This window comes from Furipterus horrens, unplaced genomic scaffold (assembly GCF_987537825.1).
Source record: "Furipterus horrens unplaced genomic scaffold, mFurHor1.1.pri manual_scaffold_13, whole genome shotgun sequence".
Lineage (NCBI taxonomy): Eukaryota > Metazoa > Chordata > Mammalia > Chiroptera > Furipteridae > Furipterus > Furipterus horrens.
The window spans coordinates 40,265,685-40,293,638 of record NW_028327183.1 but is presented as its reverse complement, the minus strand read 5'-3'; the positions used below and the strand labels follow the sequence as shown (position 1 = coordinate 40,293,638).

Below are 27,954 nucleotides of genomic sequence, written 5' to 3'. Positions count from 1 at the left end.
CTTTGAGGTGGGACCAAGCATAACGTGCTGAAGAGAACAGCAAGGAGCTGAGATAGCTGGAGCTGAGTGAATGAGGGGTAGGTCACAAAGCCATGAATATGCCCTGACCCCTTTACCTTCCTGCATCTCTACCCAGGTGGACGGCATCCTTCAGTACCTGCCCTTCCAGGCGGCAGATGGGCAGGTGCAGGTGTTCCGCCAGGGCCGAGATGCTGTGGTGCGCACAGACTTTGGCCTGACTGTCACCTATGACTGGAATGCCCGTGTGACTGCCAAGGTGCCGGGAAGCTATGCTGGGGCCCTGTGCGGGCTCTGTGGGAACTTCAATGGGAACCCAGATGACGATCTGGCTCTGCGGGGTGGGGGCCAAGCTGCCAATGCACTGGCCTTTGGGACAAGCTGGCAGGAGGAGACAAGGCCAGGCTGTGGGGCAAACAAGCCAGGAGACTGTCCCAAGCTGGACTCCCTAGTAGCCCAGCAACTTCAGAGTAAGAACGAGTGTGGTATCCTTGCCAATCCTGAGGGGCCCTTCCGGGAGTGCCACCACAGGCTGGACCCACAGGGCGCTGTGCGAGACTGTGTCTACGACCGCTGCCTGCTGCCAGGCCAGTCTGGGCTACTGTGCGATGCACTGGCTGCCTATGCTGATGCATGCCAGGCTGCTGGAGCCATTGTGCACCCCTGGAGGAGTGAGAAACTTTGCCGTGAGTACCAGTAATGAAAACTGGGGTCTCAGCCTTATGTACATTCATCAACATAAATATCATTAATTCATTTAATTCTTACAACAGCCTTATGAGGTAGGGACTGTGGTTTTACCCATTTAACAGATGAGGAACCTGAGGCTCAGAAAGGATCAGTTACATGTCCAGGATCATTAGTTAGGAAATGGCAGATGCAGTAATACATCTGGTGGCCCTAGGCCTGATTTCCATAAGGCAGCTGTCATTCAGAGATGAGCAGTGTTCTTGCCTTTAGAGGGAGCCCAGTGCCCTCTCCAGTTCTTCTTGTTCCCCATCTTGCCTACTTCACTTATGTATAACATCTGCCTATCCTCTTGGGCAGTCGCTTTGAGACCCTCACATCAGATGCAGATGCAGGAATGGTCTTCAAACATTTTTGCTTGCTTATAAAAGAAGTTTAGAAAGCCATGTATCCCTTCACCTGACTTTTACATTTGAAAATTCATTGTTAAAATATAATGCACATGTTCAAAATATGTACACATAATAAGTAAAAGCCTATTAAATTTTCAGCAAGAGAACAGATTTGCATAACCTGTCCCAAGAATCATGGAAAAGAACACACTAGGCCCGCAACCACTTCAGAAGCCCCTTCATGCCCTTTTACCAGCACTATACCCCAAGAGGTAGCCACTATTCTGACTTCTAAAGTTTCTGAACTTAATATAAGTGCAATTGTACATTTCTAGTTTTCATCCTAAGTGTAAATAATTGCACATACCTCCAAATCCTGAGACATAATAAATACCCATTGTTTTAATTCACTCAGGTTTGGGAATGTTGGTTACTCAGCAAAAACTAACTGATGAAGTGATCAAAAAAGAGACGTTTGTGTGTATAACTATGTTACAATAGGTTAAATTCTGTTGAAACTAAAACCATTAGAATGTCACCAGTTCCTTGAAATCATCTAAAACCCAACCTATGTTCCAGTTTACCCAGTTTTCTAAAAAAAAATTAAAAATGGTGTTTTTTTTCAGTTTATTTGAATCTGGATTCAGACCTAAACCATAGACTGCATTGGGCTGACTTTTCTTAAATTACTTTTATCCTGTAACAGTCTCCTCCCTTTCTCCCCACCCCAACATATTATTATGAAATTTTTCAAACATACAGAAAAGTTGAAAGAATTTTACAGTGATTACCTAAACACTCACCATCTGGATTCTATCATCTATATTTTATTATACATTTTTTGTTGCATATCTATCCCTCTATACACCCTTCCCTTTTGTCAATGGCATTTATTTACTGGGGAAAAAGAAAACAGGTTAATTGTCCTGCAGGTTTTCCTATTTTCTGGATTTGGCTAGTTGCTTCTTTATAGTGTTATTTAACAGCCAGATTCTCTTTTAAACTAGTTATTAGATCTAGAACAGTGATGCTCAATAGAACTTCAGTGATAATGGAAATGTTCTATATTTGAACTGTGTTGTATGGTTGCCACTAGTCACATGTTGCTATTGAGCATCTGAAATAGGGTTATTGTGACAAAAAAACTAAATCTTTGATTTTATTTCATTTTAAATTAATGGCCACATTTGATTATTGTATTGGACCACATGGATAGAGGATTGTTTGGGTTCACTTTTAGTTTTTTTGTTTGTTTTTGAGGAAACTGTCTCTTTTTAATTAACCCTCACCCAAAGATATGTTTATTAATTTTTAAAGAGAGAGGAAGGGAGGGGAGAGACAGACAGACATTGATATAAGAAAAAACATTGGTCAGTTGCCTCCTGTATGCCCCCCAACTGGGAATCAAACCCTCAACCTGGGTATGTGCCCTGACTGGGAATTGAACCCTCAACCTTTTGGTGTATGGGACGATGCTCCTACCAACTGAGTCATTCAGCCAGGGCAAAACTGTGTTGTAATCTGGAGTGAGTGTGTTTGGAGAGAGAACAGGGACGCTTTATTTTTTTCTTTACAACATGTCCAAGTATTTTAATCTGTAGAATTACTACTCCTACTATAGAATGAAGAAGCCGAAAGTACTGCAGTCACAAGTACATTGCATAGATTATGCACACACACACACACACACAATACATGCACATGTTTAAAATACGTACCAGATATCCCCAACTTGTTAACAACTTAAGGTCACTGATGACATTACAGATAACCCAAAGAAGAGTTAAAAATGATCAGGATCAGATGAACTGTGATGCAATCTGTTCCCCAGGCCCCACTCTAACAGAGGACCTCCTTGCAGCTGGACCACTTATGTGTGAATGTGTGTGTGTGTGAGCATGTGTGTGCATGTGTGTCGGGATGTCAACTGTGTTGCTGGGGTCAGGGATTCTCGATCCTGATGGCCACTCTCCCTGCAGCGCTGAAGTGCCCACCCCACAGTCACTATGAGGCGTGTTCCCATGGCTGCCCACTGTCCTGTGGAGACCTCCCAGTGCCCGGGGGCTGTGGCTCTGACTGCCGCGAGGGCTGTGTGTGCGACGAGGGCTTTGCACTCAGTGGTGAGTCCTGCGTGCCCCTGCCCTCCTGTGGCTGCTTGTACCAGGGCATCTATCACCCGCCGGGCCAGACCTTCTATCCTGGACCGGGGTGTGGGTCCCTTTGCCACTGCCAGGAGGGTGGCCTGGTATCCTGTAAGCCCTCCTCCTGTGGCCCACATGAGGCCTGCAAGCCATCCCGTGGCATGCTGGGCTGCGTGGCTGTGGGCTCTGTCACCTGCCAGGCGTCGGGAGACCCTCATTACACCACCTTCGATGGCCGCCGCTTCGACTTCATGGGCACCTGTGTGTACGTGCTGGCTCGGACCTGTGGAACCCGGCCTGGCTTGGACCAGTTCACTGTTCTGCAGGAGAATGTGGAATGGAACAATAGGAAAGTCAGTGTGACCAAGGCGATCACTGTCCAGGTGGCTAACTACAGTCTGCGCCTGGAACAGAATAAGTGGAAAGTCAAGGTGAGAGCAGGGGCTGACTCTGAAGGGGGAGCTGGGATAGAGGGAGATCTGTGGGTGGGACCCAGGCGGTGCTCAGCCCAGGGCAGGAGACACAGGATTCAGAGTGCATGTGACAGGCATGGGGCCTCCAAGGAGAGGGGGTGCTGACCAGAACCCATAGTGGGGAGCTAAGAAGACCCTGGGGACCTGAGATTTGTTCCCATGTGGCCTCAGTCTTTCCTCTCCCTGCCCTTTGACTATCCCTTCTGAACATCTCTCGCACACTCTTTTCCCTTCCCCTCCATCCTGGTCCCAGCTCCAGCCACCTCCCTGGTCTCCTTGCCTGTGGCAGAACATGATGCAGTCAGAGATTGTTAAAGTTCAGGGATGGGAAAAGCTCAAGGACAGAGGACAATCTGTGGGTAACTCCATCACTCCTTAATAGCCTCAACCACAATAACAGCAGCTATGGTTTTTTATAAGCTGACCCCAGGCCTTGGCTGCTAAGCACTTCAAACTCAGGTGTCATTTTATCCTCACAGCAATAGCTGGAATGCCACGATTTGCTTTATTTTTAAAAGGGGGATGTTCCATCACTGGCCCAAAGTCCCTCAGCAAAGGCAGGACTTGAACCCAAGATGGTGTACCAGGAGACAGCATGCTGGACCCTGGGAGCTTCAGTGCTTTCTGACTGAGACAGGTTGAGTCTCACACGGAAACGGGCATTTCACTTACATTGGAGGGTTTTCTCCAGAGATCCCATGAAAATTCAGGCACATGACTATATTGTACTAGTAGAATATTGATGATGAGAATGCTGATGAATAGCTGACTTTTTCATGTGCTTATGCGTTCGATGTTTAAATATACTCCCTGATGCAGCCAAGCTCCTAGAACAGCCCCTGGCATATAGTGACCTCTAAATACATATGAGTTGTTGGGTTTTTGTTATCTTCATCTCATTGAATCCTCCAACTTCACTATGGGGTGGGAACTACTAATGTCCCCACTTTGCAGATGAGGTAACTGAGGCACAGGACTAAGTCACTTGTCCTTAGCCGCTCTCCATCCCTGCTTGGGCAGTATGGTGGTAGAGTCTGTTTTTAGGAGACTCAGCCAGGAGCATATCCTTCTCCTGCCTTCTCCTCTGATCCCTCACACTTCCAAAACGATCTAATGCTCACTGTGTCTGTGTTAAGGAAGACCAAGCAAGTGTGTTACTCAGGGGGTGGATTTATAAGGCTGCCTTAAACTGAAACCATGGGTTCTTGACTCATGGACTTGAAGTTCATTTCCTCAGAAATTTAGTCTGACTTTCCACCCACTGATGCTTAAGGCAAAAACCCTTAGCATCCATTTACTCTTCAAAATAAAAAATTCCAATCATAGCTAATAACAACAGCAAATGCTCCCAGAACACTCATTCCATGCCAGATACATTTCTCAGCACTTTGCAGATATTAATTTATCAAATCCTGACAACAACACTGTGGGGTAGGTACTTATTCCCACTCAGTCGATGAGGAATCACAACCAGAGAGGTGATGCCCCTGCCCGAGGTCACAGAAAGAGCAAGGCGCAGAGCCATGTTTGAACCCAGGCGGGTGTTTCTGAAGTCAAGTCACTGCATTATTGATCAGCGCAGTAAGTGATGATTAAACGGTAACTGATAAGGTTGTTATTCCATTGCGACTGGATTAATTTCCTGTGGCTGCTGTGATAAGTTACCACCAACTTGGTGGCTTAAAACAACAGAAATTTACTTTCTCAGAGTTGTGAATGCCAGAAATCCAAAATCAAAGTGTTGGCAAGGGCTGCACCCCCTTCAAAGGCTCTAGGGGAGAATCCTTTCTCGCCCCTTCCAGCTTCTGGTGGTGCTGGTGTTCCTTGGCTGGGGCTGCATCACCCCAATCTCCGTCTTTGTCTTCACCTAGCCTTCTCTGGGTATCTCTGTGTCTCCTCTTCTGGCTCTTGTCAGGACATTTGACACTGAACAGAGGGCTCACCCTGATCCAGGCTGATCACCCCCCAGGTCATTATCCTAATTACATTTGCAAAGACCCTTATTCTGAATAAGGTCATATTCTGAGGTCCTGGGTGAACATATCTTTTGGGGACCACCATTCAACCCACTATGATGTCCTATTATTATACCCACTTTACAAATATGGAAACTAAGGTCATACAGGTCTTCAATGTCAGGCAGGGGCTTGATGGGGGTCTGCCCTCTCAAAGTGTACTCTCTGAAGCATGGCATCTCCTGCCTCCCAGGTAAACGGCGTGGACTTAAAGCCACCTGTGGTGCTGGCCCAGGGCCGGGTCCGTGCCTTCCAGCACGGCTCAGATATGGTGATCGAGACTGATTTCGGCTTGCGTGTGGCCTACGACCTTGTGTATAACGTGCGGGTCACAGTCCCAGGCAACTACTACAAGCAGTTATGTGGCCTGTGTGGGGACTACAACGGTAACCCCAGGGATGACTTCCGAAAGCCTAATGGCTCTCAGGCAGGCAGCCCCAATGAGTTTGGCAACTCCTGGGAGGAGGCAGTGCCCGGCTCTCCCTGCCTGCTGCCACCCACCTGCAAGCCCGGCGAAAACTGCAACCCACAGGAGTGTGGGCCTGAGCTGCAGAAGAAATACCAGCAGGAGCAGTTCTGTGGGCTCCTCACCAGCCCCACTGGGCCGCTGGCTGCCTGCCACAAGCTGCTCGATCCCCAGGGTCCCTTGCAGGATTGTGTCTTTGATCTCTGTGTGGGAGGCGGAAACCAGAGCATTCTCTGCAGCAACATTCATGCCTATGTGAGTGCTTGCCAGGCGGCTGGAGGCCACGTTGAACCCTGGAGGAATGAATCTTTTTGTCGTGAGTAAGGGGCAGAGACGGGGGAGACCAAGGGGCAGAGAGAAGGGGAGGTTGAGGCACAGGAGGGGGAGACCCTGGGCTCTGCAGACCCTCTTTCCCAGGGGCTCTGACCTGCACCCCTCTTTACAGCGATTAAGTGCCCCCACCACAGTCACTACGAGTTCTGTGCAGACACCTGCTCCCTGACCTGTTCTGCACTCAGTGCCGCCCCACAGTGCCCGGATAACTGTGCTGAGGGCTGCCAGTGTGACCCCGGCTTCCTCAGTGATGGCCAAGCCTGTGTGCCCATCGAGAAATGTGGCTGCTACCACAATGGTATCTATTATGAGGTAGGAACCTGGTCACCCTGAACAGATCTGCGGCCTCATTCTGGACCCCCTCCCACCACCCATCACAGCCTGTCCACTTGACCTCCTGAACGTCCCTCCCACTCACCCCTCTTCCACGACCCACGGCCCCACGGTGATCCAGTTTGTTCCCTCCTACCTGGCTCCCTCCCAGCCCCTACTTTTGCTCCCGTTGGTCACTGTCCCCATGGCAGTAGGAAAGACCTTTATAAATATGACCATGGCTCCTGCAACTTTAAACCCTCCCCTGGGTCCTCAGGTCAAGTTCTGGCTTTGTACCTGGGCCTAATTTTTGTCTCTGTTACACCAGCACCTAACTCCCTGTGTCCCTCGCCCACTCTCACAGTTACTCCTTTCCCGGTGATTTGAGCATGTTTGTCTAAAGTCTGTCTCTCTAAAAGCACTGCAAGCGCTGGGGGGGTGGGGGTTCTCTGTTGATCTCATCTGAATAATAACAATAATAACTGCAAATAGGCAGATAGTGCTTACTATGTACGGGTTACTGCTTTAAGCGCTACACTGTACTGTACTATGATATGAGATTATATATATATATATATATATATATATATATATACATATATATAAACTTTTAAAAATAATTTATTTATTTATTTATTTTTAGAGAGAGGGGAAAGGAGAGAGGGAGAGAAACATCACTGTGTGGTTGCCTCTTACTCACGTCCCCAACTGGGGACCTGACGTGCAATCTAGTCATGTGCCCTGACTGGGAATCGAACCAGCGACACTTGGATCGCAGGCCGACGCTCAATCCACTGAGCCACAGCAGCCAGGGCTATATAAACTTTTTATTATGAAAGTTTTCCAAGATGCAAAAGACAGCAGTGTAATAAATCTTCATGTACTCATCCCTCAGCTTTAAAAAAAAAAATCAACATTTTCCCAATCTTGTTTCATCTCTATCCCCGTTTTCTCTTCAATCTGGATGATTTAAAGAAAATTTCTTTTCATTTCATCTGTACTTTATAAGTATTACTAACTCAGTTATGCTTTCATAGGTAGGTGCTATTATTATTTGCAGCTTATAGATATGGAAACTGAGGCATAAAAAGATTAAGTAATTTGCCCAGAATGATATGATTGGCAAACAGCAGAAAAAGGCTTCAGACTCAGGCAATCTGCTCTTTACACCGTTTATCCTAGACAGCAGACATACCACCCTGATGAAATATGTCCCTTCCCTGTCCTCTGGACCCCAGAGGGACTGGAGTCAACTCCCACCCTGATGGCTTTGCCCTCTGTCCCCACAGCCGGAGCAGACGGTACTCACTGACAACTGCCAGCAGCAGTGCGTGTGCCACGCTGGGAAAGGCCTGATGTGCCGAAACCACACCTGTGAGCCGGGGCAGGCATGCCAGTCCGTGGCAGGCATCCTGAGCTGCATCAAAGGTGCTGAGCTAGGTTGGGGCTGGTGTGGTTGGGGACAGAGGACAGTGACTTTGGAGCTGAGGGTGGTGTGACCTGGATCTTTATGGTAGGAGGCACAGAGGACTAAGGACTGAGGTCTCCGACCAGGGCCAGGCACAAGGCCCTCCAGGCTGGGAGGCAGGGAACGTCATGGAGGAGACCAGGCTTGGGGGGGCCTCAGAGCTGGGTCTCCTGGGCAGATGTCAGAGATCTTCAGCATAAGGGAAGGGCAGGCAAACATCTTCTCTAAAGAGCCAGATGGTAAATATTTAAATTTGCAGGCCATACAGTTTTGGTCACAGCTACTCAACTCTGCCATCGTGGCATGAAATCAGCCAGAGTATGTAAGTAGGGGGCAGAGCTCCAATAAAGCATTATTTACAAAAACAGGCAGCTGACAGTGCTGTAGTTTGCTGAGCACTGGTATGTGGGATTAGTCTTTGGGCTTCAGACACCATCCCCATGGGGACAGGAACAGAGTCCTGAGGTCTCAAGCAGATACCCCCACAAAGGCTTGGGTCTTGGATACAGGGCCCCCCTCAAGTGGAGGATCAGGATTTATATGGATACAGTCTCAGACATGTAGACTCCCCAGATTAAGTCTAAGACACAGAGCCACCCCAGGACTGGTTTCTTAGGGTGCAGGGCAAAGAATAATTTCCTTATATCTGAGGAGAAGGAAATGGGACCACCAGAACTGACTGAGCCCCCCCTCCTCCCTCAGAGCTGACAGATAGGATAACAGGGGCTCCTAGGGACAGTGGTATATTGGACAGAGCCCAGTCAGGAGACAGAAACCACACAGCAGCTTGCGTAGGGCAAGTTGGATAGAAATAATTGTTTCCTTGTAATAGGATATGAACAGTAAGGGGCACAAAGAACGATAAGGAACAGAAAGCAGGTGCGTGGAGCAGCCCCTACCCCTAAGGCTAAAGCAGAACACCCAAGCCAGGAAGGGAAGAATTGGGAACAGGGGCCCCGCCCCAGGACTGAGAGGCAGATCTCTTTGGAAGATGCAACTGTAGCCACTGGATGGCAGAGAGGTTGTGCGGGCTGGAGCCGGCAAGCAGGAAAACCCCCATGCTGAGTGGGTGTCCCACATGCCACTGGCTCACCAGGTCTGCAGGCGCCAAGCAGAGAAGAGCTGACCGGAAGGAAGAGGATGAGTCCCTTTCCTCCTGCTGGGACCCTCCAGTGCCCTCTACTGACAAAGCCTAACTCTATCAGTGGATTGGAGCTGAGAGGCTATAAACTGAAAATTGGCACAGGGGGAGAGATAAGGAAGTTTTAAGGCTAGGGTCGTGGGCATAGGGTTTCTAAAAATTGGGGTCACAGGCATAATGGCCCCAGGAGCAGAATCTTGGACAAAGAGGTCCTTAGAGGTAGGGTCTCAGAAATGAGATCCCCATCGCTAGGGTCTCAGGCACAGCAACCCCAGGGAGAAAAGGTCTCACACAAAAGGATCCCCAAGCCATGACACTTAGATACGAGGACCATGGGGTCAAGGTCTCAAATGTTGGGACCTCTGGAGTTAGGTTATCTCCAGAAAGTTCCTCTGATATCTTGGTCTTGGGCACAGAGACCTCCAGGGCCTGGGTCTCAGATGCGGTTGCCCCAGGTGGCCAGATTGGGAGAACCTAGGCCAGGTCTTGAACACAGAGAACCCTGGGGCTGTGGACACTCTTGTGGATACCCTCAGGGCTGGCAACACAGACACAGGGACCCCTGGGGCTCTGGTCTCAAACCTGAGTCCCCCGGAGCTGAGATCTCAAGCAAGGGAACCCCAGAGCCCGGGTCTCAGATATAGGGACCCTAGAACCCAGGTCTGGAATGCAAGTCCCTTGGGGCCTGAGTCTCAGATGAGGGGACCTTGGACAGGGTCTTGGACACAGTTCACCACTGGGCCTGAGTTTCAGATACGGGGCCTCCCTGGGCCTGGTCTGAGTAATAGCAAACTATAGGGCTTGCATCTCAGATGTGAGGACCCCGGAATCGGCTCTCACCTGTGGTGGGCCTCAGAGTCAGTATCCCTGCACAGGTGGGGACAGATGTTGAGGAGAAGCCAGCCTCATGCCAGGCAGCTCCTCAAGATCCTCTTTCCTCTTGCCCCAGAACCGTGCCTTGGTGTGACGTGCCGGCCACAGGAGACATGCCAGGAGAAGGATGGCCAGGGTGTGTGTGTGCCCAAGTATGAGGCCACATGCTGGCTGTGGGGCGACCCTCACTACCACTCCTTCGATGGCTGGAACTTTGACTTCCAGGGCACCTGTAACTACGTGCTAGTGACAACCAACTGCCCAAGGTTCAACACCCAGGGCCTGACACCCTTCACCATCACCACCAAGAATGAGAACCGGGGCAACCCCAGTGTGTCCTACGTGAAGCTTGTCACTGTGACTACCCTCAACATCAATATCTCCATCCACAAAGGCGAGGTTGGCAAAGTCCGGGTAAGTCCCACAGGATGGTCCCCTGAGCCCCTAGTTGGGTGGGAGGGGTCCTGCTGGCCACAGTTAGGAACTCAGCACTCTCTTCACCCAGACCTTAAACAAAATGGCAGCAAAGCAACAACAATTACAACAAAGCATTAGCCCTCTGTTGGAAATTAAATGAGCTCACCTCTTTGCAAAGGGCTTTAACATAAGACTTCAGCATTTTGCCTTTTTAGAGAACTGGGTTTGAATCCAGGTTCTCTGTATGAGCTGAGTGGTACTGGCAAGTGACTAGTTGGTGGGCCTCAGTTTCCTCATCTTAGGGATGGGGATCATAGCAGGCTCTGCCCCAAGGTGAGGTGGTGCACGTCAAGCGTTCAGCTGAGGGTCTGACCCAGGGAAGCCACTGTGAATGTTCGCGAGGGAATGAGTGAGAGGCCTTGAGACTCTGACATGGAACAACATTCAGGGAACTAAAGTGAGAGAGAGGGGCCACCCTTTCTGCCCAGGGTAATGCAGGTGCAGGTGCATAGCAGCTCACAGCGGGAGAGTGGGTGGAGTGTGGCCCAGGGGAGGCACTCAATAAATGACAGTGAGTGGAAGAGGTGCTCAGACACACAGAGGGCTCAAGGACCGAGGAGGGAGGAAGCAAGTTGGTGAAAGACCCAGAGAGAGTACACACACACACACACACACACACACACACACACACACACACACACACCACACACACAGTGGGCAGGCAGGACTCAGAGAAAGAGAAATCCAGAAAGAGATCTAGATGCAGAGAGAGGGGAGACAATAGGAAGAGGGAGAGAGATGGAGATCAAGAGAGGAACCCACGAAGAGAAGCAGGCATAGGCTTCATTCCCCAGGGCTTGGACTACAACAGATGTCTATAATGTTTGTTAAATGACTACACAACTGTCATTTGTCAGGGAGGCCTTGGCAGGCTGAGTGAGGGGGGCAGAGGCCAGAGCTGGGCCTCCACACCTTGAGTGACCTGTTTGTCTCCCAACCCCACCCCCTTCCTCCAGGTGAATGGTGTACTGACAGCGTTGCCTGTCTCTGTGGCCAGTGGGAGGCTTTCAGTGATTCAGGGCTCATCAAAAGCGATGCTGGTAGCTGACTTTGGGCTAAAGGTCAGCTATGACTGGAATTGGCGAGTGGAGGTGACGTTGCCCAGTAGCTACCATGGCGCAGTGTGTGGGCTCTGTGGGAACATGGACCACAACCCCAGAAATGACCAAGCCTTCCCTAATGGCACACTGGCTCTCTCAATACCCATCTGGGGTGGCAGCTGGCGAGCCCCAGGCTGGGACCCCCTGTGCTGGGACGAATGTCAGGGGTCCTGCCCAACATGCCCTGAGGACCGACTGGAGGAGTACAAAGGCCCTGGTTTCTGTGGACCCCTGGCTGCTGGCACAGGAGGCCCCTTTGCAGCCTGCCATGCCCATGTGGCACCTGATAGCTTCTTCAAGGGCTGCGTTCTGGATGTCTGCCTGGGTGGCGGGGCCCACGACATACTTTGCCAGGCTCTGGCTAACTATGCTGCTGCCTGCCAGGCTGCTGGCATTGTCATCAAGGACTGGAGGACACATGCAGGCTGTGGTGAGTGTTGGGGTGAACAGGACAGGACTTGGGGGCAGGGATCCTGTCTCTGCAGGGCTGGTTTCATTTCACTCCAGTCCTTCTGGGTCTTTTTGTTTCTTTCTATGTCTCTGTTTTTGTCTCTTGGTGCTTTTCTCTGTCTCCCTATGATTTATTTCTCTGTCTCTCTATTTCTCGCTCACTCTCTCCTGTTACTGTTTGGATCTTTGTTTCTTTCTTTTTTTTTCCTCTCTGGGTCTTTTATTTATTTATTTTTTTTCTGGGTCTTTTCTTCCGTCTCTCCTGGTCTCTCTGTCTGTCCCTCTTTGTCTCTGTCTCCTCCCACTCTATCCTCAGATCCCACCCTCTGACACCATTCTCTTTCTCTCCCTCCCACTTTTTCATTCACCTACAGAGATTTCCTGCCCTGACAACAGCCACTACGAGCTCTGTGGCCCAGTCTGTCCTGCCAACTGCCCGTCCGCTGCACCCCTCACGGCTCCAGCCCCATGTAATGGCCCCTGTGTGGAGGGCTGCCAGTGTGATTCAGGCTTTGTGTTGAGCGTAGACCGCTGTGTTCCTCTGAATGGTGGATGCGGCTGCTGGGCCAACAACACCTACTACGAGGCAGGCAGCGAGTTTTGGGCTGGTACCACCTGTTCCCAGAGGTGCCACTGCGGACCTGGGGGTGGTTCTCTGGTCTGCAAGCCTGACAGGTGTGGACTAGGTGAAGTGTGTGCCCTGCTGCCCTCAGGCCAGTATGGCTGCCATCCTGTCAGTACTGCTGAATGTCAAGCCTGGGGTGACCCCCATTATATCACTCTGGACGGGCACCGATTCGACTTCCAAGGTACCTGTGAATACCTGTTGAGTGCACCCTGCCATGCGCTACCCGCGGGGGTTGAGAACTTCACCGTCACTGTAGCCAATGAGCACCGGGGCAGCCAGGCTGTCAGCTACACCCGCAGCGTCACCCTGCACATCTACGACCACAACTTGGCCCTCAGTGCCCGCTGGCCCCAACAGCTGCAGGTGAGGGCTCTGTGGACCAGACAGGAGTACTGTGCCAGCCCTGGAGTTGCCTGAGGCTTAGTGGCCTGCCATTCCCCTGATTATCTTTCACAGGGGTGGGGGGCATGATGGAGGAATTCAGAGTATAGGTCTTGGAGCCAGATGGCTTGCAGCAGTGGCTTCCCCACCTCTGACCTTTTGTTTATTCTTCTGGAAAATGGGTCTAAGAGAAGTACCTGCTTCAGAAGGTAGTAGGAAGAACCAGTGACATCGTGTCTAAAGATTATTATTATTAAAAGGAGGGAGGTCACGTGCTCAGGGTTCCAACTGCTCCCCACCACCGCCCAACCACACACACACACACACACACACACACACTCACACTCTCTCACACACACACTCACTGGTAGTAGAGACAGGATTCGGACCTATGTCCTGGCCGTTCACTAACTCCACCCCCACCCCCACCGCCACCCCACGCCCGCAGGTGGACGGCAAGCTCGTGGCGCTGCCCTGGCAGCTGGACTCGCGCCTGCGCGCGTACCTGAGCGGCCCCGACGTGGTGGTGACCGCGGCCACAGGGCTCTCGCTGGCGTTCGACGGGAACAGCAACGTGCGCCTGCGCGTGCCGGCGGTGTACGCGGGCGCCCTGTGTGGCCTGTGTGGGAACTACAACCGGGACCCCGCCGACGACCTGAAGGCGGTGGGCGGGAATCCCGGCCGCTGGCAGGTGGGCGGCGACGCGGGCTGCGGGGAGTGCGTGCCCGGGCCGTGCCCCGCGCCTTGCACGCCGCAGCAGCAGGAGCCCTTCGGTGGCCCGGGCGCCTGCGGTGTGATCTTGGCCCCTGACGGCCCGCTGGCACCCTGCCACCGCCTCCTGCCGCCCGAACAATACTTCCAGGCCTGCTTGCTGGATGCCTGCCAGGCTCAGGGCCATCCCGGAAGCCTCTGCCCCGCTGTGGCCGCCTACGTGGCAGCTTGCCAGGCCGCTGGGGCCCAGATCGGCGAGTGGAGGCGGCCGGATTTCTGTCGTGAGTACTCATCCATGCATGGCCATAAAGTGGGGTCTCCCCACCTCCCCTCTTCACAGGGCTCTTAAGACAAGAGCCTTCTTCAAGGAGGGCCTTAGACACAACCCTGCCTCCCTAAGCCAGATACCTCCTGTCAAAGAAATACCTTGACATTCACGTCTCACACTGCAGTGAGAGAGACTCTGATACACCCGGTCAGAAACCCTGACTCTCATCCTAGCCAGATAAAGCAGGTTGGCAGACCCTGTCAAAGCTACACAGTAAGATACACCTGGTTAAGTAGATACTCTCAGGTACACCTGGTCAGAGAGACTAGAAAGTTAGACCTGGTCAGAGGCCCCTGGACTGTTTCAGACACTAAAATACACAGAAATTGGTCCAATAACATCAGACAGGGACTCTGGTTAGAGATACTCGGCAGATACACCCAGGAAGAATCATGACCCTGACATAACCACATGCAGATACATACATATGCACATGGATTCATACCCCAACATACGTCTGGCCCCACACCCCAGCCAGAGGCACACCTTGAATACCCACAGCTGGTTTAGACCTACACCCTGGTCAAATTGATCAGGTTGACACACAACCTAGTCAAAGAGACCTGGTCCCTAGAGCCCCACACTGAATCCCCCAGTTAGACATGCTGGATCTCACACCCCTCTCAGATCCCTGGACAGATTCACTCATGAAATATACTCAGGCAGAGCATACAGATCCACCTGGGCAGGTTCCCCCACTCTGCACCTCCCCCTGGCTCATTCCCCTCTTGTCCCCACAGCCTTCCAGTGCCCTGCTCACAGCCACTACAAGGTCTGCGGTAACTCCTGCCCTGTGAGCTGCCCCAGCCTCTCCGCACCTGAGGGTTGTGAACCAGCCTGCCGTGAAGGCTGTGTCTGTGATGCCGGCTTTGTGCTCAGTGGCGACACCTGTGTGCCTCTGGGCCAGTGTGGCTGCCTCCACGAGGGCCGCTACTACCCGCTGGGTGAGGCCTTCTACCCAGGCCCTGAGTGTGAGCGGCGCTGTGAGTGTGGGCCGGGTGGCCAAGTCAGCTGCCAGGAGGGTGCAGCCTGCCGGCCCCATGAAGAGTGCCGGATAGAGGGCGGCATCCAGGCCTGTTATCCTAAAGGCTGTGGCCATTGTCTGGCCAGTGGGGGCATCCACTATGTTACTCTTGATGGACGTGTCTATGATATGCATGGCTCCTGCTCCTATATCTTGGCCCAAGTCTGCCACCCACAGCCTGGGGACGAGGACTTTGCCATTGTGCTTGAGAAGAATGCGGCCGGAGATCCCCAGCGCCTGATGGTTACTGTGGCTGGCCAGGTTGTGGGCCTGGCTCAGGGCCTGCGGGTAAGCGGACATGGCTCTGCCCTGGGGATTCTGAGGAGACACAGCCCTGCCCTGGGAGGTCTGAGGGGGATACAGCCCCACCCCAGAGGGACTGAGGGACACGGCTCTACCCTGGGAGTCTAAGGGGACTGTCTTATCTGTGGTTCTCTGAGTCCCTGACCCACCTGACCCTTCCACCCAGGTCACTGTGGATGGCGAGGCTGTGGCCCTGCCTGTGGCTGTGGGCCATGTGCGGGTGACTGCTGAGGGCCGGAACATGATTCTGCAGACGACCAAGGGGCTGCGGCTTCTCTTTGATGGTGATGCCCACGTCCTCATGTCCATTCCCAGCTCCTTCCGTGGTCGGCTCTGTGGCCTCTGTGGGAACTTCAATGGCAACTGGAGTGATGACTTTGTCCTGCCCAATGGCGCTGTGGCCCCCAATGTGGATGCCTTTGGAGCTGCATGGCGGGCACCTGGCTCCTCACAGGGCTGTGGTGAGGGCTTTGGGCCCCAGGGCTGGCCTGTGTGTTCAGCAGAGGAGACAGCACCATATGAGAGCATCAAGGCCTGTGGGCAGCTCCGGGACCCCCAGGGCCCTTTCGTGGCCTGCCATGCAGTGCTGAGTCCTTCTGAGTACTTCCGCCAGTGCGTGTTTGACCTGTGTGCCCAGAAGGGCAACAGCACCTTCCTCTGCCGTAGCCTGGCTGCCTATACGGCGGCATGCCAGGCGGCTGGCACAGCCGTGAAGCCCTGGAGGACAAACAGCTTCTGCCGTGAGTATCCATATCCCATCTGCACCCCCCCGCCCCCACCAGAGGACTCCAAATCAGGCTTGGGGATGCCCCCTGATCTGCTCCCATCTTAGGTACAGCCCCTTCCCTGTTGAAGGCCCCCCACCCCAGTTTCTCCCAGAGTACGCCCTGCTGGCTTTTCTCCGGCCGGCCCATTCACTGACTGGCCCTTCTCAGACTCCTTTTAGGGGCCTATTCTCCGACACCTCAGATGCAGTTCTTCCTTAGGGCTCATCCTGGACCTTTCTGTGGTGACCGGGGAGGGTAGGTTAGTAGGTCTTTAGTTCAGGTAATAAAGCCTGAATCTGTGACTAACCCAGACCCCAAAGTATGGGAATGTGTCCCCTTATATCCCCCAGGACAAGGCTGCAGCCTGCTCAGATCCCCAGAACTCTACCTCTCAAATCCCCTAGTAAGGGGGTATCTGCTTTCTTCAAACCCCCAGGGCAGGGCCATGTCTCCTTCATTCTCTTCAGAGCAGGGCCTATATTTAGGGTCATTATCCACTTCCACGGCCTTCAGTGTCAAGTGTGGACACTGTCTCTAGCCATGGCCTCTCTCCTGACTGCTAGCCTCATGGGTCCAGCAGCCTTCTGCACAATTCCCCCTGGGTGTCCTTAGGGTCCTTCATTAGCATTTCATCCCAAACTTGATCCTCAGGGCAGCTGTACTTCCCCCCCCCCCCCACCGTTGCTCAGCCAGATCTTAGGGCCCCACCCTGTGAGAAACCCTCACAATAAAACACCAGGACTCAGGACTTGAACAGCAAAGCAAGGCGTTTACAGTATTCCCTCACTTATCACGGGTATTACGTTCTAGACCCCCCCCACGATAGGTGAAAATCTGCAAAGTAGGAACCTTACATTTATTTTAGTATTTATACATATTTTAAGGCTTTATAAACCCTTCCCACACACTTATAAACCATTCCCAGTCCCTTATTAACCTTTCCCACTCCCTTATTAACCTTTTCCACACTTTTATAAATGCTACTTATACTCTTAAACATGTTCTACATTCTTAAACCTACATAACTTTAACATACGTATACAATACTGTAAAATCCCGCGATGTAGTGAAAAATCCATGATAAATAATTAAATACAATATTTTTTAAAATCCCGGGATACAGTAAGGCCGCAATAAGTGAACTAAGACATAGAGAGGGACTACTGTATTCACGAGTCTGCAGAGTTGGGCACACAGCCAGCCAGGGGCATGTGCGTAGAAAGTAGACAAAGAAAACTGGTTTAATATTAACCCAGTTAGTTCCCCCTCCTTTCTCCCCCCCCCCCACCCTGTTTCTCCTTTACTGGTTAATCTGGGTTCACAATCTAATGCGATTAACTACTTAACTCAGGGTGTGATTAACTAAAGGTAATCTAGTTATAGGTCTATCTCCAACTTATTTGCAAAGTTATCTAGCTACATCTTCCCATTTCTGTTTGGTGATGACAATCTTCCTCCTTTTGATCCCAGAGATATGTGTGAGAAACTTCAGAACTGTCATTTCCTCGCTCCTTTTCCATGATTCATCTGTTAATTATCTCCTACTGGTTTGAGAGTCACTGTCGTCTTTATCCCTAACAACCCTGATGCTTCCCTTAGGTCCTCAGCTCCCTGTTTTTACCCTGGCCCTGACCACTCTGTCTTTACTTCCTCAATGCAGCCCTGATCATGCTGCGCTGGCACTCTATATCCCACTGATATGAGGTTCAGAGCAGAGCCTGGGGCTCTCTTCATCTCATGTCCCAGGTGTGTGTGACCCACTCTTCCTCCGCTCTCTGCAGCACTCCAGTGCCCTGCACACAGCCACTACTCCATCTGCATGCACTCCTGCCAGGGCTCCTGTGCAGCTCTCTCCGGCCTCACGGGTTGCACCTCCCGCTGCTTTGAGGGCTGTGAATGTGATGACCGCTTCCTGCTGTCCCAGGGCATCTGCGTCCCTGTCCAGGACTGCGGCTGCACCCATGACGGCCGATACTTACCGGTGAGCAGGAGCTTGAGGTGGGCCAGGAGGGTGGAGGGGCTTGAGGGAGACTCAGAGCTTCTGTGCCAACCCCCTCGAGGATGAGGACAGCAGAGCTACCAGCACTTCCCAGCTGTGTGACTCAGTGCTGGTGACATCCCTAATTCGTTTTGCCTGCTGTGACAAATGACCATAAACTTGGTGGCTTAAAACAAGAGAGATATATTGTCCCACAGTCACAGAGGCCATAAACAGGAAATCTATCACTGAGTAAAATTCAGGGTGGCATGCCCTCCAGGATCTAGAAGAGAATCTGCTCCTTGCCTCCCCCAGCTTTTGGTGGCTGCAGGCATTCCTTGGTTATGGTCACATCACTGCAGTTTCTGCTTCTGTGTCATATTCTGCCTCCTCTTCCATGTGTAACAAACTCTCCCTTTGCCTTCCTCTTAGAAGGATACATATGATTGCATTTAAGGCCCAGACAGATAATCCAGGGTAATCTCTTCATCTCAATATCCTTAATTTAATTACATTGGCACATTTCCCACATAAAGTAACATTTACTAGTTCTAGACATTAGGACTTGACATCTTTGGGGGGCTGTTATTCACCTACTACAGCCCCTTCCCTAAGCCTCATTTTTTCATCTGTAAAATGGGGTTTATCATCCTTGCACCATAGATGTTCAAGGATTGGGAGCACTTGCACATGAAAGGCACCCAGTGAACACTGAGCCTTGTCCTCCTTGCTCAGTAAAATTTACAACAGCACAGTAGGTAGCACAGCCAACAATAGTTTAATAATGTGTGCTGAAAGTTAATTTATTTTTGTTATAGTTTATTTTTATTCATGTTTTTTGAGCTCTTACTGTTACTGGACTGTTCTCTTGCCAGGGGCTGACCCTGTCTGGGCATGGTCTGGGACCTTTGGCATGTCAGGTGACTTCCAGGTTCTTGACTTGTGCAGGAAAATATTCAAGATGCAAATCCAGGTGAAAGTGAAAGTGAGTTTATTAAAGCTTAGGACAGTGAGGCAAAAGAAAGGCCTTTGGACACATGATCAGGGGGTAAACCCGGGTGAGCTGCCACTGCCCACTGCTCCCCTGGTTACAAGTCTCATGGGAACGCTTAATGTTTAAGATAAGCAAAGCAAAAGTACATTATCTGAGGAAAGCGTCATGGACCTGCTCCAAGAAAAGCACTAGCTGGCATTCTTTGTCCTGAGGGCTTTTATCTATTTTCCATAGGTGGGAGTTTTAGGGGAGGTCCCAGGGGAAGATCTGAACAGAGTCTTCATTAGATTTCCGGTGTGTCATTTGTATGCTGATATATTAAAATAACACATAATGAGGTCTGGGGTCATTTTCTGGTCAGTTTTACCTCTATCTTGAATTAGTCTGGCTCTAATTGGTTTTTGTTATCTACCTTCCTGACTATGGTGATTGAAATCATCTGCTCTTAGGCACCTTCAGATAGGGATGATAAGGTCTTGTGATTTATTAGTTGCTGTTATTTGCTCAGCCGTTTCTGGCCTGTTGTTCAACCATTGGTCTCAGTTTCCTCGTTCCACTTGCCAGGGAATTTTCCTAGTTTCTTACTAACCTGCCTCATTACTATGTACCAAGTTTGTTACAGATGTTAATTCATTTAATAATCACAACAATCCTATGAGACAGGTACCATTGTTATTGTCCCCACTTTGCAGATGAAGAAGTTGAGATAAAGAGAAGTCAGACCAAGGCCACCCATGGTGCTGGGATGCACACCCAGCAGCCTGGGCTCACCCTCTGAGCTATTTGGCATCCTACTTTCTTTTATTAAATAAAAGAATGGTGGATTACCACAGCCGTCCTCATTCATCCCAGTTTTACTCATGGCAGAAAGATAGGTTAGAGGGTCTGGAAGTGCAGGACTTCCAGGGAAGGAGATGCCAAACTTCTTCCTTCAGGTCTCGCCACCTACAGGAAGCCCTCTTCGGTCCCCTAGGCTAGGTTAGGTATCTGGACTCCCACAGGCCCTGTCCTTTTTCATCCCACTCTGCTTATACTGGAAGGTTTCTTGGATTTGTGTCTGGGCTGGAGATACAAATATGGGAGTCGTCCATACAGAGATGGTATTTGTTTTATTTATTTATTTCTTTTAAAGGTTTCAAACTTTTATTTTTAAAGACTTCAAATTGAAAACTTGCAAGAATAGTACAAAGAACTCAATTGTTGATTTTTTGCCATGTGTGCTTTACCATCCTCTCTCTATCGTCGGCAGCCGTCCGTCTCGAGAGACGATGGTGTAGCTTCTTAAGTGTCCATCTGCATCGCCGAGAATGGCTGTGCAGTCCGACTCGGGAGTGACATGGTATCTGTCTCCTCCCGTGTTGAATCGACATCTTGCGATGACGCTGAAGCTACAGAGCCTGGGCAGGGTAATATGGAGGGTCTGCTGTTGCCCATGCAGCAGACCCCCCCTCTCTTCGCAGCTGAAGGGTCCAAGGGAAAGACGGAGTCGATACAGCTTGGGTTCAGGTGCGCCGCAGGAGTTGCCGGTGTTGACTACAACGTCAAACCGCCTTAGGGACTCCGGCTCCGGATTTTCTGTCGGGGTTTACTCCCTTAGCCTTTCCCCTGAAGAGGTATGCCGCAAGGCAGCGGAGGTTTTTTGGAGTCAGAGTTTTCCTTCTCTGATGTACCCTGACTGGAAGATCGAACCAGCGACACTTAGCTCGCAGGCCGACGCTCAATCCACTGAGCTAAACCAGCCAGGGCAATCCTCTCTCTCTATATATACAATTTTTTTCTGAACCATTTGAGAATGTTACAGACACAATGCCCCTTTACCTTTAAATACTTTAGCATGGATTTTCTAAGGATAAGGAAATTAATACGACCACAGTACAATTTAAAATCAAGGAATTAACACTGATTCAATACTATTATATAATCTGAAGATTTCATTCTGATTTCACCACTTGTCCCCATAATGTCCTCTATAACAGCCACCTGCCCCCAGGGTCAGAGTCCAACTGAGGATCACTTTCTGTTGTCATGAAATTTGATGAGATCACCAGATAGTAAATATAGACAGACAAAGAAGGTCTAAGGGCGGAGCCCTGGTGGAGGAAGCATTAAGAATTTGGGAGGAACTTAAAAATGTGGTGAAGAAAGAGCAGCTGGTTAGGTAGGGGGAAAAAGAAAAACCATGAGAAATTTTCCTGGAATTGGGTTTCCAGAGCCCTTGTGATCTGCACTGTGAGTACCAGGACCCCAAGATATCTCTTGTCCACCCTGACCTGTGTCCATTAGCTTTTGCTGGGTTACAAACTACCTCACAGCTTAGTGGCTTAAAACAACTATTTGTTTAGTTCGCAATTCTGCAACCCTACAATTTGGGTTGGGCTCACCTGGGTGATTCTGTTGTCCTCTGGGCTCACCCACATATCCCTAGTTCCCCAGTGGGTCAGCTGGAGCTGGTTTATTTTGTTTTTGTTTTTTAAATTTAATTTATTTTTCATTCTTGTTTATCTATTACAGTTGCCCCAGTTTTCCCCCCTTTGCCCTCCTCTGTCCTGCCCACCCCCCACTCCCACAGTCCATCCCCACACCGTTGTCCATGTCCATGGGTCACTCATACATGTTCTTTGACTACTCCCTTCCCTTTCTCCCCCACCCCCCCCCAGCAGCTGTCAGTCTATTCCCTGTTTCCGTGTCTCTGGTTCTGTTTTGCTTGTTAGTTTATTTTGTTTATTAGATTCCTCTTATAAGTGAGATCATATGGTTTCTGTCTTTCACTGACTGGCTTATTTCAGTTAGCATAATAGTCCAGCTGGGGCTATTTAGAGTGACGTCAGCGGGAACTGTCTCTCTTGCATGGGGTCCCTTGTCCTCTGGCAGGCCGATGCTTGTTCTCGTGGTGACCAGGAAGTAGGGAAAGAGAGGGAGAGAGAAGTTGCCATGTCACTGGAAGTCTAGGTCTGGCACAGCACTGCTTCTGCTGCATTGTGATAACCAAAGCATCGTTTTAAGGCTGACCCAGATCCGTGGGGAAAGGGAAATAAACTCCATTTCTTAATGGAAGTTGTTGCAAAGTGATCTGCATGGATCCAGAGGGTTGAAGGACTGTGACCACTGTTGCCATCCACCACACCAGGGTGACCTGGCCCTTTTCTGTACACAGGTGAACTCTTCCATGCTAAGCTCAGACTGCAGTGAGCGCTGTTCCTGTTCCTCAAGCACCTACCTGACGTGCCAAGCAGCGGGCTGCCCTCCAGGTCGTGTATGCGAGGTCGAAGCTGGAGCTCGGGACTGCTTGGTCCCCCCTGGTCTCTGTTCTCTCTCCGGGGGCACCAGTCTCACCACCTTCAGTAAGGCCCACAGTGCCGTCAGCATCCCCGGCATCTATGAGCTCTCTCTCCGCTGCCCAGGAATACAGAAGACCGTCCCCTGGTACCGTGTCCTTGCTGATGTCCACTCCTGCCATGGCAAAGTTAAAGCAGTGGGCCAGGCTCACATCTTCTTCCAGGGCGGGCTGGTGACTCTGACCCCAAACAAGGGCGTGTGGGTAAGCATGGGGCATGGGGCATGTCTCGCCTGGGCTTCGTCTTCCTGTTGCAGTGTCCCTCACTCCTGGCTGCCCGGCCTTCTCGCTATCTGTTTTCTTTATTCAGATCTCTGCAGTTTGGTCTCTGGATTTATGTTTGTCTCAATATTTCAAACATATTCCCTCCGTTTTGGCTGAGTTCTTAAGGAGCAAAAACACACTCAAGTAACTTACTAGTTTTGATGTTAGTGTTAATCAAGATTCTTGATTGCAAGTGATGGAAAACAGATTCGAGCTGCCTTGAGCAAAATGAACTCATTGGCCTATATAACTAGTGAATCCAGGGAGAGAGCCTCTGGAGTGGCTGGATCCAGGTGCCCTGGCAGTATTGTCTGGATTTGTACCTTCAATTTTAGACTTGCTGTTTTCCAAATCAGTTTCATTCTCTGTGACACCCTACAACATTACCATCATACAGGAACTGTTATTCTCATTTTACACAGAGGGGAACCTAAGGCCCAAGAAGGTGAAGTCATTTACTCAAGTCACTCAGAAAATGCCTGGGAGATCCAGGCCCAAACCCACCAGCACCCCTGCTCTTTACCACTTTGATGGGAACAGGGTGCTAGTGGTAACTGTGGATATAAGGGACCAAGGTGGACTCCAAGCACAGTGCTCAGTGGGAACTTTCCCTGGACACTGTCAATTACAGGCCACTTGACCCTTCCCTCAACTGTCCTCCTGCTTTCTCTTAGGGACCTCTCAGGCCTATTGTTGTTTGCACCATAACTCCATTCCAGCCCCAGTGCCCCCTCCATTCTGCCCTTTGAATTCCTGTCACTTACAACTGCCTTTTATTTGCCAAACCCCATGGTTCTCATCACCTCAATTCCAGATTTCTAAGAGAGAATCTGTTTGGCCTAACTAAGGGCTGATGCTGACACAGAGTCTCATCCCTCATGGCTCACGTGATAGAGCCCGAGACCCAAACACAGATGTCAGGCCACACCAAAGTTCCCAGATGAGCACATCGCCATTTCCATGATCTGTATATTGATTGCGGAGACACGCACTGGTGTCTTCCGGGTCCAGTGGGGAGATACAGTCAGTGTTCCACACACCGCTCCCCCAATGGATGGTCTGTATCTTTCCACCACAGCGCGGCAATAGTCCAACACTCAGCCCTGGTGGAAGCAGGGGACTGGAGTTCTATCTTTAGTGTGCTGTGGACCAATCACTCCTTTTCTCTGGACATCTGCTTGATCTGTAATTCGAGTTAACAGATACCTCCTCTACCAAGAAATGATTCTCTACACAGCCAATAGGTGTTCTAAAATTGTAGTAACAGATCAGGTCATTCTGTTCTTTAAAACTCTACAGTGGCTTCCCCACAGCAGCGTTCCAAACTGAAGCCACCCCACTTCCATCGCCTACAAGCCTTGTGTGATCAATTGCTTCTGGCCTCTCCAACCTCATTTCCTACCACACCCTCCTTCATTACGCTAGTAACAGGCCAAGCTGGTCCTTATGATGTTAGTACAGCAGACCAAGCTCATTCCCATCTCAGGGCCTTCACGTTTGCTGTTCCCACTACAGCAGTGCTCTTCTCCCAGATTCTCTCAGAGTTGGCTCCTTATCCTGCAGAGCTTGCTCGGCTCCAACACTGCTTCTACAGAGAGGCCTTTCCTGACTACCTGAAGACACTCGCTCTTCGTCCCAGTCTTGAAGCTATTACTCTCTTTTATTCCCTTCAAGGCTCTTATCACTGTCTGAAGTTATCCATTATTTATTTGTGTTTGTTGCCTCCCTTCATCACTAGAATATGATCCTCAGGTGGGCATGGGTCCTGTCCATCTCAGTCATTACTTTGTCCCTAGTACCCAGATCAGGACCTGGAACCGAGGGGGGTACCCAGGAAAAGTTTGATTTTGTGAATACATTCAGCCCTGTCCTCTCTGCACCAGGCCATGTGCTGGGTAACACAGATGACTCAGATCCAGCCCTTAGACTCACAAAGCTTGCAGCCTGGTTAAACTTTCTGTTCACCTCCAGCTCTCCTTCATTGCATCCACCCCTTCTCCTTCTCTTCCTCCTTCTAACCATCTGTTCTCCCATCTCTCTTTTCATTTTTACCCTCTCCCTCCATCCCTTCTTCCTTCTCTCCATTCCTTCCTCTCTTCCCTCCATCAATCCTTCCACCCATCCATTTTTCTTTTCAGATCCATTTACTTATCTTTTCTGTCTACCTTGCTCTTCAATCATCTGGCAGAGGAAGACTTGGATACCAAAGCATTTAGAAAAAAATAACTTTTCTTTCAAACAAGGTTCTCAAGGGAGTCTAACTTTAGAAGGATTAACTCATTAACGAAAACAAGTTATTTAAAAGAAAAAACTCACAAGGATACCAAGTTAGCTGAATCCACAGCCTATGATAGAGAAACAGTAATTTTCTCACATGATCGTTATGCTTCCTAGGTCATTACTTGGCTTCAGACATCAGTATTAAAAAAATAAGGATGAAGTTGCTTTTGTTAGGGAACTGGTAACTTATAGAACACGCTCAAGGGTTCTTTTACTTTCAAAACTAGAACCACACAGGATGTCACTGGGGTTGATTGTTTGTCTGTCTGGTATAGAGTATCCACTCATCCCCAGCCTCCCTTGGAATGTTGTGTGTCTGCCCATTTATCCATTGATCTGTTTCTCCATTCACTCTGATCTTCTACCCATCCGTCCAAATGTCCAAATAGCTTATGTATCCATCTCTCCATCCTTCCAGGTTTTCATCTCCTTCAGCATCTGCCTGCTTTTGCTCCTTGAATTTGTTATCTTGCTTGAGGTCTCCATCCTGGTAATACCCGAACTCTTCTGTGGCTCTAGCCTCACTTTTGTGTCTCCCCACCTCCCCCGCCCCACACCAGGTGAATGGTCTCCGAGTGGATCTCCCAGCTGAGGTGTTGACATCTGTGTCTGTGAGTCGGAATCCTGATGGCACCCTGCTAGTTCAGCAGAAGGCAGGCGTCCGGGTGCAGCTGGGCAGCAATGGGCAGCTGACTGTGATGGTCAGCAATGACTATGCTGGGATACTGTGTGGTGCCTGTGGGAACTTTGACGAGCACCACACTGACAATGGGCATGACTCCCAGAAGAATACAACAGTGGAGCACTGGAGAGCGCAGGACTTCTCCCCATGGTGAGGATGTAGCATGGAGGCCCAGTTACTTAGGGCCAGGGCACCTGGGTCCTCATGGGAAGGAGGCAGTTGAGGTGGGTGCTAAGTCTGTAAGAGGAAGTGCTAAGTGTCTCTCTCTTGCAGTCATAACTGAGCAGTCATCCACTGGAAATGAGGACTTCAGGACCTGATCCCCCTGGAAGTTTCAATAATTGAAGGATGCACTGTGTCAGTGTGTCCCTTCCCTGCTGAGCTACGGAGGTTGACTGTGAGAGCATTGAATAAATATCTAAAGCTAAGCTGCATGTCCATGTGTCTTATTCCTGACTTTCCTGCCTGCACAGTGGGGGTCAAGTGCCTGAGGAATATTTATAGGGGAATGAGAGGATGGATGGAGACACACAGATGCATGGATTTGGAGAGGGATGGGTGGGAAAATGGGGGAGATGAGGAGATGTATGATTAGAAGACTGGGTGGATAAAAAAATGAATGATTGGATGGAGGGAGGAGTAGAAAATGGCAAGAGAAATCAATTGATTCTAGTTTTATCATCTGTAGCCATAGCAAGTTAACCTTTCACTGGGTTTCCTCACGTGTCTTAGTTCATTCAGGCCGCTATAACAAAATACCATAGAATGGGGGGGCTTATAAACAACAAAAATTTATTTCTCAGAGCTCTGGAGGCTGGTAAGTCCAAGATGAAGGCACCAGCAAATCAGTGTCTGGTTAGAGCCTGCTTCCTGGGTCACCGATGGCTGTCTTCTTGTGTGTCCCTATATGGCCTAAGGGCAAGGTAGTTCTCTGGGGCCTCTTTTACCAGGACACTAATCTTGTTCATGAAGGCACCACCCTAATGACCTAATCACCTCCCAAAGGCCTCAGTTCCAAATACTATCTTATTGGGGATTAGTTTCCAACATAAGAATTTTAAATTGTTTCCAGAGTATACTGTTTCTGAGTCCTTTCAGTGGACAGAAGTAGGAAAGACATACACATATAAATACAAGTCCAGGAGTTCTTGCTGATGCCTCCAGTTCCAGTCCAATACGGCAGTGTTATTGGCTTTCCCCATTTCATAGTTGCATCTCTTTCAGTCATAGTGAGAGACTTATCTGTGAACATCCTCAACATATACTTTTACTCAATCCTCCAATACACAGAGTATTTCAGAACTGCCAATCCATGCCACTACAAAAAACAAGCCTCTTAGGTAGGGTTCAGTATTTGTTTGCAGTTCTTTTCATCTTTAGACTAAGGGTATATATCAAAGTTCTGTGTTCAAAAGTTACTTGGGTTCTTTTTTTCCTTCCAGTGTGGTTTGTTATTCATTTGAAATATAATTCAATAATTTATAAACACAGAGCTACTTTACTTCATGCAAGATTTTTTTTAAAGCTTATTTTAGTTTCTTATTAAAAATAACTAAAATTTCAAAAAAAAAAATTTTGAAGGGTCATAGTCAATAGCATCATATTTAAAGTAGTACCTATCACACAGAGTTGGAGTGAGCATTTAATAGGTTCATCCAATCCACAAAACAAAATTGAGGTCTTTCTTCCCTCCCAGACCCGTCCCCACCCTTCCCATGATGGCCTTCCCCACCTCAGTGAATAGCACTACTCAGTCTAGCAGTCAGGAAGTGGACGATTATTCTTGATTTCTCCCTTCCCTTTGGCCTCCACTCTGTTCATCAATCAGTCCTGTTAGATTATATCAAAAAATACTTGAAATCTGCCTGCCTTTCTTATCATGCCCACCACTACCACCTGGTGCTCTTCCCTTCCTGTGTTCCATTCTCACAGCC

At 49.8% G+C, this 27,954-nt stretch overlaps 1 protein-coding gene across 1 annotated transcript in view; it reads left to right on the top strand.

Moving 5' to 3' along the window:
- FCGBP (Fc gamma binding protein) overlaps nucleotides 1-26,448 on the top strand; it is a 39,508-nt gene extending 13,060 nt beyond the window's left edge. Inside the window, 15 exon segments of the mRNA XM_090260956.1 lie at nucleotides 137-704; nucleotides 3,077-3,669; nucleotides 5,920-6,508; nucleotides 6,638-6,837; nucleotides 8,127-8,265; nucleotides 10,396-10,733; nucleotides 11,753-12,326; nucleotides 12,721-13,337; nucleotides 13,804-14,347; nucleotides 15,135-15,706; nucleotides 15,888-16,461; nucleotides 18,270-18,469; nucleotides 22,615-22,998; nucleotides 25,899-26,170; nucleotides 26,294-26,448. Of these exon segments, the coding sequence (XP_090117082.1) occupies nucleotides 137-704; nucleotides 3,077-3,669; nucleotides 5,920-6,508; nucleotides 6,638-6,837; nucleotides 8,127-8,265; nucleotides 10,396-10,733; nucleotides 11,753-12,326; nucleotides 12,721-13,337; nucleotides 13,804-14,347; nucleotides 15,135-15,706; nucleotides 15,888-16,461; nucleotides 18,270-18,469; nucleotides 22,615-22,998; nucleotides 25,899-26,170; nucleotides 26,294-26,303 (6,174 nt within the window). The 3' untranslated portion in view covers nucleotides 26,304-26,448.
- Nucleotides 26,449-27,954: the final 1,506 nt, after the last annotated feature.